We start from the raw sequence: 12,843 nt of genomic DNA, 5'->3' as shown, positions 1-12,843 counted from the left end.
AGGTCGTACGGTAGGGTGATGTTGAGGTAGTGTTACCTGCATTAAGGTTGTACGGTAGGGTGATGTGAGGTGGTGTTACCTGCATTAAGGTCGTACGGTAGGGTGATGTGAGGTAGTGTTACCTGCATTAAGGTTGTACGGTAGGGTGATGTGAGGTAGTGTTACCTGCATTAAGGTTGTACGGTAGGGTGATGTTGAGGTAGTGTTACCTGCATTAAGGTTGTACGGTAGGGTGATGTGAGGTAGTGTTACCTGCATTAAGGTTGTACGGTAGGGTGATGTTGAGGTAGTGTTACCTGCATTAAGGTTGTACGGTAGGGTGATGTGAGGTAGTGTTACCTGCATTAAGGTCGTACGGTAGGGTGATGTGAGGTAGTGTTACCTGCAGCACGCGGCTCATCCACTGGAAGCTGTCCTCCTCAGTAGAGTCTGGTCTCTGCTCTGCTACCACCACAATACGCTCATCACGCAGCACGGTCACACTGAACACTGCTATCCTGGAGGCAGGCAGGCAGGCAGGCAGGCAGGCAGGCAGGCAGGCAGACAGACAGACAGACAGACAGACAGACAGACAGACAGACAGACAGACAGACAGACAGACAGACAGACAGACAGACAGACAGACAGACAGACAGACAGACAGACAGACAGACAGACAGACAGACAGACAGACAGACAGACAGACAGACAGACAGACAGACAGACAGACAGACAGACAGACAGACAGACAGACAGACAGTTAGAAGGTTGGGGTAGTATCAGTATGGTCTCTGACTACCATCTTTTCCATGGAGGGTACAGTGAGTACAGACGGAGAATAATATTCCCTATGTAGTGCAGTACTTTTGACTAGAACATGTGGTTCTGTCATTTACAGTGTCTTTGCCCAAAACAATACTGCAAGGTTGCATACCTCCCTCTGTAGATGAATTTCATTGGCTCCACGGCCAGTGCGGTGGCTATGATGTCATCAGCGTTATGTCTGCGTCCGCTGACCACAATGAGGCCGTCCATCTTGCCAGAGATAAACACCAGACCACCTGGACCCACGAAGCCCAGCAGCCCCGTACGGACAAACGCATACTCACTGACCAGACCTCCACCGGATGCTACAGGGAACACCTACACACACACACACACACACACACACACACACACACACACACACACACACACACACACACACACACACACACACACACACACACACACACACACACACACACACACACACACACACACACACGCGCACACACAAGTGCGCACACACATGCACACCCACACATGCATGCACACACACACTCACACACACACATTATACACCCACATTATACACACATATTATGTCATGAACAAACACCCACACCAATGTTGTACATGCTATATATACAGTACAAATGGCCATTATATGTAAGTAACACACACAAACCCTACTGTCCTCACCTCAAAGGTGTTCTTGGTCATGCCTGTCAGTCCGTAGTAGGATGTTCCCGTGGCAACGGAACACACACACAGCTCCCCGATCTCATCTGTCTTACACAGGAGAGGCACACCGTCTGGCTTCACCACACACACCAGGGCTGGAGACAGAACACACATACTGCACAACTGGAGCTGAAGAAGAGAGCAGGCCTAACCACACACACACACACACACACCCATACCTCCAGGCATGACAGTGCCCACATCCTGCACAGTGAGGACTGACAGGTGTTCCTCCGTGTCGACGCGGACCACACTGTAACTCAGACCCTGCATGGAGAGAACACCTCGGCCTGGGGGCTGGCTACTGTCCTCCACTGGCCTGGATCAGTGAGAGACAGATATAAAGGACTGATCTCACTGATGATGATGGTATTAACGTTGACAGAATCCTTTTCCAAACCAACAAAATATTAAGCCTGTTACTCTAGGATCGACCAAGACTGAATGCTGCTGCTGATGGTGTGTGTGTGTTAGTGTGCTTAGTCAGGGGGTAGTGTAGACGGAGCCTACCTTCTGATGGCAACAGTCAGTGCCTCGGGGGAACTGGCACAGGGACAGATGACCTCTGACCTCAAGCCTTTACTCTGGAACACATTGAGGAACGCATCACAGGACGAGATAGACCCTGGAGAAGGAGAGGACAGAAGAGAAGAGAGGACTAAGAGAAAAAAAGAGAGGACTAAGAGAAAAATAGCTCGATAAATAGGAAGTGAGAGTTACAGGGGTTAGATCCGTCGGCGACCAGCAGCATACGGAGGGAACTCAGGCTGATGTCCTTCTGCTCTCTGTGGGCCACCAGAGCCCAGTGCATGTCCCTGGACTTTACACACGCTACCTTGGCTGGAGAGGGACACACACAGCGTCAACTTCAGGGTTAACGCGAAGTTAAGATCAAATACTGCCTGAATGATTGACAAATGACTTCATAACAATATCTTGTAGATTGACATATGAATTTACTATTGAGTGGTTGATTGACAGGTGGGTGTGTCTGACCTTTAAAGTGATAGACCTTTTGTATCCAGGACAACGGGTTGACCTTCATCAGAGAGTAGGGAACGCTGATCACATGCATCATATTCATCACGCTCTGGAGATAGGAGATACACATAACCTTTAACCTCTAACCTTTAACCCCTTATCATACTTTCCCTGACAACCTGACCTGTAGCAGCAGGTCTTACCGTGAGGATGCCGTGCCACAGGCCCACGTCCTTCTTAAAGTCTAGAACATTCACTATGGTCTCCGCTGCAGAGAGAGAGGGGAGACGAGGGAGTGGGGGAGCAAGAGCGGGAGGGAGACAAAGTGAGAGACAGACGTCAAGAGATCACTGAAGCGAAAGAAAGCGTTAGAGAGATTACCTGGCAGAGTGTGTTTGTGAGAGAGAGTGTTGTGTGTGTAGAGTGTGTGTCTTACAGTACCTTCTGTGTAGCCACAGGACTGTGTGAGGGCTTGGCAGTGAGTCAGCAGAGCGATCCTCATCACCGTGACTCCCAGAACACTCCCATCCTTACAGGTCTTGTACTTGGGGGGGGGAAGAGAGAGAGAGAGAGAGAGAGATAAAGCAGTGGTATGGTGTAGAGTAACAAATACACACATTAAAACCCCTTAGGGTTCTGTTAAAGCATTTGGATTGATTTACATTAGAAGCTCTTTTTGTAATGGAAATGTAATGAATGTGTTACCTCTATATATGCTGTGTCGCTGTTTGCATCTTTGATGTGAGGGAACCAGTCTCTGGGAGGCTTGGAGAGATGCTTCGACTCAGTCACAAACCACAGCAGCTTAGGCCATCCTAGAGAGACAGAGAATCATTTGGCTGTATTCATACACTGTTGAGGAACTAGATTACGAGAACACATGCTCATGCACGCACACATATACTTACCTCTGAACTGTGGTATCTCTCCTGTAGCACTCTTGGGCAGGCCTTTATGGCAGGCATCACTGGTCAGCGCCACGGTAACCCCACAGCTACCCAATAGGAAGCCGATCTGCTGGCTGCCAGCATCCTATTGGACAAGACAGACACGTTCAGGTCCAACACTCCTATATGTGCTTGAATGTGCTTATTGCTTATACAACACAACAAACAGTATGCGAATGAAACAAGGTGTTCCCCAGGGCTCTGTGCTTGGACCTCTGACTATTCATTTTTCCCCACACCCACATTTATGTAGACGTGCCTTGCGTGTGAGGGGCACCTCTATGGGTACAGGGACCACCTCAGCCAGCAGGCAGCCATAGAAGGCCACCATGAAGGCCACCGGGTCATTGTTAGGAAACACGAGCGCCACCTAGGGGATCGGAGGAACATAGGCAGGGAGAAAATATTACAATCCTTCTTGTCCTTAATTCGGATATCCATGATTAATAACATAACTAGTAAAAGTATTGGAGGGATGGATCTTCTACATGTACTCACCCTGTCCCCCGGTCGCACCATGGGCTCCTGCTTGCTGCCCAGCTTGTGGAGGATGTTAAAGGCCAGCTTGACACTTCGAGACCATAACTTCCCTATGGACACAACACAGGGCTGAGTGAGTGTGTGTGCCACAGGAGGTTGGTGGCACCTTATTAAGGAGGATGGGCTCATAGTAATGGCTGGAGCAGAATCAGTGGAATGGTATCAAATACATCAAACATATGGTTTCCATGTGTTTGATACCTTTCCATTTACTCCATTCCAGGCATTATTATGAGCCATCCTCCTCTCACCAGCCTCCTTTGATGTGTGTATGTGCGTGTGTGTGTAGTTACCGTATGTGAGTACATATAGAGGTTTGCCAGTGGTGTCCAGGCTGGTGAGACAGGGGGCTTTAGGGCTGATGGTGCCCCAGCGTTGGAGAGCTGCCTCCAGGGAGGGGGGCCAGTTAGTCACCACCCCCAGAGCCTCTCCTCTCACTGCCAACATCTCTGCCCCCTCTGGACGGCGCTGCTTGGGGTCTGGCTGCTGGACTACAGAGACAGAGACTTTTATTGTGAAACTTGCATGTAAAACAATTACACACACTAGAGATGAATGCAGAAACCTTCACTAACCTTTCACTAAATATAAAGACAGAGAAGATAGCTAGCTAGCTAGATTTAAATATGTATGTATTTATTTATTTATTCATTGGACTGATTTATTGGTTGATAGCTCCTACCTTCTAGAAGTTCTTCAAAGTCATCAACGAAGAACTCTCTGAGCGGAGGTCTACGAGGCATTTTCAGAGTGTTCACTAACTGCTGGATCTTAGCAGACACACGACTGCTGACCGGGACACCATCTCCAGTCTCCATGCGCTCAGCGTTGCCATATTTCTGTGTGTTTCGGGCGATGGTTCCTATGTGGCGCTCTGAGTGGGAGTGGGGGTGGGAGTGGGAGGAGTCAGATGAGTAGCCAGTTACACCAGGAGGAGCAGAGTGAGAGAGGGAGGGAGAGAGAGGGAGGGAGAGAGAGACAAAGAGAAAGAGAGAGAGAGAGAAAGAGAGAGAGAGAGAGAGTAAGAGAGCGGGAGAGAGAGAGAGAGAGAGGGAGAGCGAGAGAGAGAGGGCAAGAGAGAACAAAGACAGAGAGAGAGGGAGAGAGAGTGTTAAAGCAGTGGAATGGTATATGCATTAAAAAAAGGTCTGTGTGTGTGTGTGAGCGCATGTGTGTGTGTGAGCGTACTGACCGTCAGACTCCAGCGGTGGAGGCCACAGCATATCAGAACCGAACTCACAGGATCTCCTGAGAGATCCTCCGTTCTCTGCCACGCCCAGAGCTGGCTTACGCTTCAGAGACAGGTGTCCAATAGCTGCAGACACACACATACAGATGTAAACACATACACACAAACACACTGTTACACAAATAAGAAAAGTGAAGTTGTACTCACCGTGGTGAGCTGACACGTGGTGTGACTGGGTCAGGTGTGTGTGTGTGAGGTGGGCGTGTGCCAGGTGTGGGTGTGAGAGGTGTGTGTGTGCGAGCGAGTCTGCCAGTCGTCCTGCGTTGCCGCTGCCGCCGCTCTGAGTGGACGAGGAGGACGAGGAGGTGGAGCCTAGGTGGGCTGGACCTAAGAGGGCGGGGCGAGTCATCCAGTGTTCCATCCCTGGCATATCATCGCCTGGCCCCTCCTCCTCCTCCGAGCCCGACGATGAGTCTGAGCACAGTGGGGACAGGCCTAGTGAGGGTCAGTAACCTTCATACAACCTTCATACAGCATAACTACAACCTATCATAGCTAACCAAAACACAACCTAACCCCAACTCTATTTGACCCTGAAGACAGGCCTAGTGAGGGTCAGTAGCCTTCATACAACTTTCATACTACATAACTGCATAGCATAACATATAATTAACGTTACTACAACCTTAATAGAACTTAACTGTATAAGACAATGAGGACAGGCCTAGGGAGAGTTAATAACCTTTATACAACCTTCATACAGCACAACTACAGCATAACACTGACATAATCATATCATAACCTGATGTGTGTGTGTGTGTGTGTGTGTGTGTCTCACCTGGGGGTGTGTAGGCGTCCATGGATGTCTGTACCACCAGCGATCGTCGTTTGGAGGGCATGGGCACTGCCACCTTGCTCTCCACATGTCTGGCTAACACTGCCTGCACCGCCTCACTGTGGACGTCTGGGGGTGAAATGGTGTTGGAGAAAGAAGGAATTGTGTTAGTCAATTTAATCAAAACACTTCTAGCTATATGTTGACTAATGAAAGGTCAATCTAAAGTTGAGTCTACCAACAGTTTCAATGACTCTGGTCTAAGGTGAGGTTCAGTATTGTAGTTAAGGCGGGTGTGTGCTTGTGTGTACCTGAACGATAGCGTTCATCGCGTGTTCCAGAAGAACGCCGCCTGTGGAAGCGAGCGGCAGACGGGGGGGCGAAGAATGGGCGGTGGGACATACCCTCCATACCTACACACACACAGAAAAACGCGTGCACACAGAAAAGTGCGCACGCGCACACACACAGACACACACACACACACACACACACACACACACACACACACACACACACACACACACACACACACACACACACACACACACACACACACACAGAAAAGCACACAAAAAACAATTGAGCGAGTCAAAAAGATACAGTCCAATCCACAGAGATACAAAAATCACCAAACATTCTCAGTGTGGAAGGAGCTTTCAGCATGTTGAATATGCTGCAGCATTGAGAGTATTGGGAGTACTACAGAGTGAGAGAGCCACGGGTTAAAGGAAGAAGGTTAAACCCAGTGGGACTAGAATATACAGTCGTATGAAAAAGTTTGTGCACCCCTCTGAGGCGGCATAATAATTGACTCTGTCGTCACAGAAAATGATCACAATGGCATGCCATTCATTTTCTAATAAAAGCAGAGTACTGGGGTACTGTCTGGACAAAGATTTTTAGTGTAGCAATATTAAGTTGTATCAAATTAAATCAGATGTGAAAAATAGGCTATGCAAAAATTTGGGCACCATTGTCATTCTGTTGATTTGAATACCTGTAACTACTTAGCACTGATTAATTGGAACACACAATTGGTTTGGTGAGCTCATTAAGTCTTGAACTTCATAGACAAGTGCATCCAATCATGAGAAAGGGTATTTAAGGTGGCCAATTGCAAGTTGTTGTTCTCTTTGACTCTCCTCTGAAGAGTGGCAACATGGGGGCCTCAAAACAACTCTCAAATGACCTGAAAACAAAGATTGTTCAACATTATGGTTTAGAGGAAGGCTACAAAAATCTATCGCAGATATGTAAGCTGTCAGTGTCCACTGTGAGGAACATAGTGAGGAAATGGAAGGCCACAGGCACAGTTCTTGTTAAGGCCAGAAGTGGCAGACCAAGTAAAAGATCGGAGAGGCAAAGGCGAAGGATGGTGCAAACGGTCAAAAACAGCCCACAGACCACCTCCAAAGACCTACAACATCATCTTGCTGCAGATGGTGTCACTGCGTCGTTCAACAATTCATCACACTTTGCACAAGGAGAAGCTGTATGGGAGAGGTCCCGTGTGGCTCAGTTGGTAGAGCATGGTGTTTGCAATGCCAGGGTTGTGGGTTCGATTCCCATGGGGGGCCAGTATGAGAAAAAATAATAATAACGTATGAAATGTATGCATTCACGACTGTAAGTCGCTCTGGATAAGAGCGTCTGCTAAAAGACCAAAATGTAATGTAAAAATGGAGAGTGATGTGGAAGAAGCCTTTTCTGCACACACGCCACAAACAGAGTTGCTTGAGGTATGCAAACACACATTTGGACAAGCCAGCTTCATTTTGGAATAAGGTGCTGTGGACTGATGAAACAAAGATTGAGTTATTTGGTCATAACAAGGGACGTTATGCATGGCGGCAAAAGAACACAGCGTTCCAAGAAGAACTCTTGCTACCCACAGTAAAATTTGGTGGGGTTCCATCATGCAGTGGGGCTGTGTGGCCAGTACTGGGAATCTTGTTAAAGTTGAGGGTTGCATGGATTCCACTCAATATCAGCAGATTCTTGGGAATAATGTTGAAGAATCAGTCACAAAGTTGAAGTTACGCCTGGGCTGGATATTTCAACAAGACAACGACCCAAAACACTGCTCAAAATCTACCCGGGCATTTACACAGAGGAACAAGTACAATGTTCTGGAATGGCCATCCCAGTCCCCAGACCTGAATATCATTGAGAATCTGTGGGATGATTTGAAGCGGGCTGTCCATGCTCGACAACCATCAAACCTAACTGAACTGGAGATGTTTTGTAAGGAGGAATGGTCCAAAATACCTTCATCCAGAATCCAGACACTCATTGGAGGCTATAGGAAGCGTCTAGAGGCTGTTATTTTAGCAAAGGGAGGCTCTACTAAATATTGATGTGATTTTTCTATTGGGGTGCCCAAATTTATGCACCTGTCTAATTTTGTTTTGATGCATATTGCACATTTTCTGTTAATCCAATAAACCTCATTTCACTACTGAATTATTACTGTGTCCATCAGTTATTTGATAGATCAAAATGAAATTGCTGATCCAAACACCCAATTATTTATAAATGGAAATCATGGAAATTGTCATACGACTGTATGTGCTGCACTGTGTTCTATTAGAGGACAGACTGTGTATTAATGTACCTCCAGGATGAGGAACGTAGGCCCTGATCAGCTTAGACCGCTTCTTCTCATAACCCTTCTGTGTGATGTCACCTGGCAGAGAGAGTGGGGGGATAGAGAGAGAGAGGGATGGGGAGGGAGGGAGGGAGGGAGGGAGGGAGGGAGGGAGGGAGGGAGGGAGGGAGGGAGAGAAAGGGATGGGGAGGGAGTGAGAGAGAGAGGTTGTTTTGAGTGTAAGAGTATCTGTTTTTTACGAGGCTTCAGAACACAGAACCTGCCCTTTTAGTGTGAGAGAGAGAGAGAGAGAGACAGACAGACAGACAGACAGACAGACAGACAGACAGACAGACAGACAGACAGACAGACAGACAGACAGACAGACAGACAGACAGACAGACAGACAGACAGACAGACAGACAGACAGACAGACAGACAGACAGACAGACAGACAGACAGACAGACAGACAGACAGAATAGAGACAGTATGTGAGTGAGTGGACGAGGCCAGCCCTGGTTTGCTTGTTTCTGTGCCATTTCACATCTATGTCAGTATGTGTGTGTGTGAGGGAGAGGAAGATAGAGAGAAAAATAGAGAGATCGAGACAGAGAGAGAGAAAGAAAGAGAGAGAGAGAGAGAGGAGAGAGAGAGAGAGAGAGAGAGAGAGAGAGAGAGAGACAATGTGTTTCACAATCTGAGGGTAGCCAGAACATCTAGGTCCAATCTGCTCATCTGTTCCTCGCTGTGATATTCAGCATGTGTGTGGTGTAAATCTACGAGGCCTTTCTGTAGATCAGCAACAGCATGACGGCATTCCTGTTTCTGCACACACACACACACACACACACACACACAACAGGGAGACGCCATCTTCCTCTCTCAGCGCAGCGGAGCAGGCAGGGAGTTGCCTAGCAACCATTCTCCTGGAGAAGGCCTGGTGGCCATCTTGGATTTCAAGCATCAGATGTAATAACTGGGCTAATCTAATGATACCTGCCTAAGTGTGTGTGAGTGAGAATATCCAAGCGAATGCCACACTGAAATATCACTGAGATCATAACAGCCCTTCTCTCTATTTCCTATTCTCTCTTTCTTCAAATTCTCTTTTTCTCTCGCTCTCACACAAGAAAGCTGAGAGGGAATCTATAGTACATATATGTCACGACCAGTTAAAGCAAAGTTTCATTTTCCTGGATGCAGAAGAACATTTTATAGAAACTTCCATTTTCCTTCAAGTGGCTAAAAATTGCTAGCAATCATGGAACATTGGAAATAGTGTGTGTGTGTGTGTGTGTGTGTGTGTGTGTGTGTGTGTGTGTGTGTGTGTGTGTGTGTGTGTGTGTGTGTGTGTGTGTGGTGTGTGTGTGTGTGTGTGTGTGTGTGTGTGTGTGTGTGTCGGCTGTGTGTGTCTCACGCTGATCCCCAGAATCACATCAACGTCCAGCTGTGATTGGTTACAGCCTAAGCAGTGTTCCTTCCCAATTGGTCTTTGTGAACTAATCAAATCACACAGATTGGCATGGCATCTCTATCCCACTCTCTTTCACTCTGTACACCCCCCTCTCTTTCACTCTGTACACCCCCCTCTCTCTTTCACCCTGTACACCCCCCTCTCTCTTTCACTCTGTACACCCCCCCTCTCTCTTTCACTCTGTACACCCCCCCCCCCTCTTTCACTCTGTACACCCCCCCCCTCTTTCACTCTGTACACCCCCCTCTCTCTTTCACTCTGTACACCCCCCCTCTCTTTCACTCTGTACACCCCCCCTCTCTTTCACTCTGTACACCCCCCCTCTCTTTCACTCTGTACACCCCCCTCTCTCTTTCACTCTGTACACCCCCCTCTCTCTTTCACTCTGTACACCCCCCCCTCTCTTTCACTCTGTACACACCGTCTCTATCACTCTGTACACCCCCCTCTCTCTATCACTCTGTACACCCCTCTCTCTATCACTCTGTACACCCCCCTCTCTCTATCACTCTGTACACCCCCCCTCTCTTTCACTCTGTACACCCCCCTCTCTCTTTCACTCTGTACACCCCCCCTCTCTCTATCACTCTGTACACCCCCCCTCTCTATCACTCTGTACACCCCCCCTCTCTCTATCACTCTGTACACCCCCCTCTCTCACTCTGTACACCCCCCCTCTCTTTCACTCTGTACACCCCCCCTCTCTATCACTTTGTTCACCCTTTCTTTCTCTCTCTATCAATATATACATCCCTCCTTTCTATCACTCTGTGCACCCCCTCTCTATATCAATCTGCACACCCCCTCTCTATATCAATCTGCACACCCCCTCATCTGTCCATCTCCAGTACAGCACCTGTATCTCCATCACTATCTGTCCTGGTCCTGCTCTGATGAACAGCCTATGGAGGGACAGCTGGGTTTGGGATCCAACAATCATAGCATTAAAAATAGGCTACTGGCTGCATTAGGCTCTAGACGTTCATCAGTGCGTCTCTAACACGCTAGCCCACGATGCAAACCACGCACACAACATGCATCAGGAGCGTTGACGGCAATCTATAGAGCAGACAATGTATATGAATAAAATATGTCAACATTATATAACACAGAGATAAATGCGCAATTTATCTGACAATCACGCGCTGCAAAATAATCTCAGAATTCCATTGGTTAATCCGCATGGTTGTGATTTAACAGATTCCTTGTGGGCTATTTTATTTTAGATTCAATCGTCGCCAGAAAAAAAACACCCAAATCATCATCATTATCATCATCAGCAGCAGCAGCTGAGTATGCAGGCCAAAACACCGAGCCCGATCACGAACACACACATAACCGTATCCTGTCACGCAGTGTTGCAGAGATATTATTCAATTCATACGTTTGAGCATGACACACACGTACAGGCCTACACATACACGCACACGGGTCCGTGGACTTACGGACAAAAAAACGTATTTCAAGTCATAACACCCAGTTGGTCTCAAGGTCAAATGCCGGGTTTGTGTCGGTGTCACCAAGAAAGAGACAAAGGCAGGCGGGTCAATCCCGCAGTGGGCTGCTGGGTCTCCCCTCACCCTGTCCCGGCTAAAACAGGCTGGGAGGGCCGCTCTGACAAACATCTGGAGGGGCGGAGCAGTGGAGAGCGAGTGGGGTCTGGGGGAACGGGCCATTGCTTTAGAGATTCCTCTACGTTAACGGATTAAACGTGCGCGCGGGGTTTGTTCTTACCCTCTGACAGCTCGAGTTCCAACTCCGCCAGCCGGGCGCGAACGTCCAGTGGTAAAGGCGACGCCTCACGCTCTGCCATTAGGTTATACAGTAGAAAAATCTCTCCGTCCTCCCTCAGTTGCCGTCTCCTCCTCTCCTCCAGCAGAGAGCTATTCCGCGGATCCTCCTAGGAGGCAGCTAGCGGTGCATTGAGGGGAACAAAGAGAAAAATATGTTTTGTCGGTTTACCGGGGCTCCGGCATGGCCTCGTTAGTCTGCCTCCTCTCCGTTATTATCGTCTCTGTGATGAGGGACCACTGAGGGTCGATCCGTGGGTCTCGAGGCTGCTTGCCCGGCGATGCGGTGCTGATGATGATCCTCGCGCTGTTAGGAGCTACTGTCACGTGACGCACGGTGGAGAGGAGAGGAGCGCTACCAGGAGGGACCGATGGTGGCGCCGCGTGGGAGGCATGGGTATGATGTCCAAACCACTGCACCACACCCTCTTGATACACACATGGATATATAGGCCTATATCACTGAATTATGGCAACAACAATGTACTGGTGGATCTCTGGTCTTCATGAAGCCCAAGGAATTGCCAAGGAGCAGACAAGCCGGGCTTTCTGCCCACCACTCGGCTTAGCTCTGAGAGCTCAGCTCAAGTCTTCAAGTCTCAGGTAAGGTACGCTACTTACTCATCTGATTTTGCCACAACCAACGCTATACTGATAATTAGCCCATATGCAGAGTAGCTAGCTCCATAGCATCACTGCATTTTATAATAACACAGCATGTGGTGACATTGTCACATGATTTGAAGGTCCAATGATGCTGAAGTAGGATTAAACAAACCAGCTGTAATAGCTGCGATCAGAGAATCAGCACCACAGACGCGGACAGCGACAGACGCGGAGCTCAGCACCACGTGACATTGGAAAGCGCCGCTCTCAGGCGCAGACATTCACCACTTGAACAATCTGACCGCAGGCGACTACTGAAGGAAAGGTTCATGTACGAATTTAGTTTGCTAGACTGATTCAGCCAGCCATATTGACTTCTTCAACCAAACTTTAGAATTGTAAGTA

At 48.3% G+C, this 12,843-nt stretch overlaps 1 protein-coding gene across 1 annotated transcript in view; it reads right to left on the bottom strand.

Moving 5' to 3' along the window:
- Window positions 1–12,843, bottom strand: part of LOC106590456 (disco-interacting protein 2 homolog C) — a 40,090-nt gene extending 27,247 nt beyond the window's left edge. The window contains exons 1-21 of the mRNA XM_045710594.2: window positions 11,777–12,843; window positions 8,595–8,666; window positions 6,289–6,390; window positions 5,981–6,106; window positions 5,350–5,637; window positions 5,146–5,268; window positions 4,636–4,827; window positions 4,247–4,444; window positions 3,912–4,003; window positions 3,673–3,783; window positions 3,375–3,498; window positions 3,172–3,281; window positions 2,908–3,010; window positions 2,670–2,734; window positions 2,482–2,575; window positions 2,206–2,325; window positions 1,996–2,110; window positions 1,665–1,804; window positions 1,444–1,580; window positions 914–1,122; window positions 383–497 (exon numbers count right to left, since the gene is read on the bottom strand). Coding sequence (XP_045566550.1) covers window positions 383–497; window positions 914–1,122; window positions 1,444–1,580; window positions 1,665–1,804; window positions 1,996–2,110; window positions 2,206–2,325; window positions 2,482–2,575; window positions 2,670–2,734; window positions 2,908–3,010; window positions 3,172–3,281; window positions 3,375–3,498; window positions 3,673–3,783; window positions 3,912–4,003; window positions 4,247–4,444; window positions 4,636–4,827; window positions 5,146–5,268; window positions 5,350–5,637; window positions 5,981–6,106; window positions 6,289–6,390; window positions 8,595–8,666; window positions 11,777–11,855 — 2,715 coding nt within the window. The 5' untranslated portion in view covers window positions 11,856–12,843. The remainder of the gene's footprint in view (window positions 1–382; window positions 498–913; window positions 1,123–1,443; window positions 1,581–1,664; window positions 1,805–1,995; window positions 2,111–2,205; window positions 2,326–2,481; window positions 2,576–2,669; window positions 2,735–2,907; window positions 3,011–3,171; window positions 3,282–3,374; window positions 3,499–3,672; window positions 3,784–3,911; window positions 4,004–4,246; window positions 4,445–4,635; window positions 4,828–5,145; window positions 5,269–5,349; window positions 5,638–5,980; window positions 6,107–6,288; window positions 6,391–8,594; window positions 8,667–11,776) is intronic.

Source organism: Salmo salar, chromosome 29 (assembly GCF_965601325.2).
Source record: "Salmo salar chromosome 29, fSalSal1, whole genome shotgun sequence".
NCBI lineage: Eukaryota > Metazoa > Chordata > Actinopteri > Salmoniformes > Salmonidae > Salmo > Salmo salar.
This window is presented reverse-complemented; position numbering and strand designations above follow the sequence as displayed.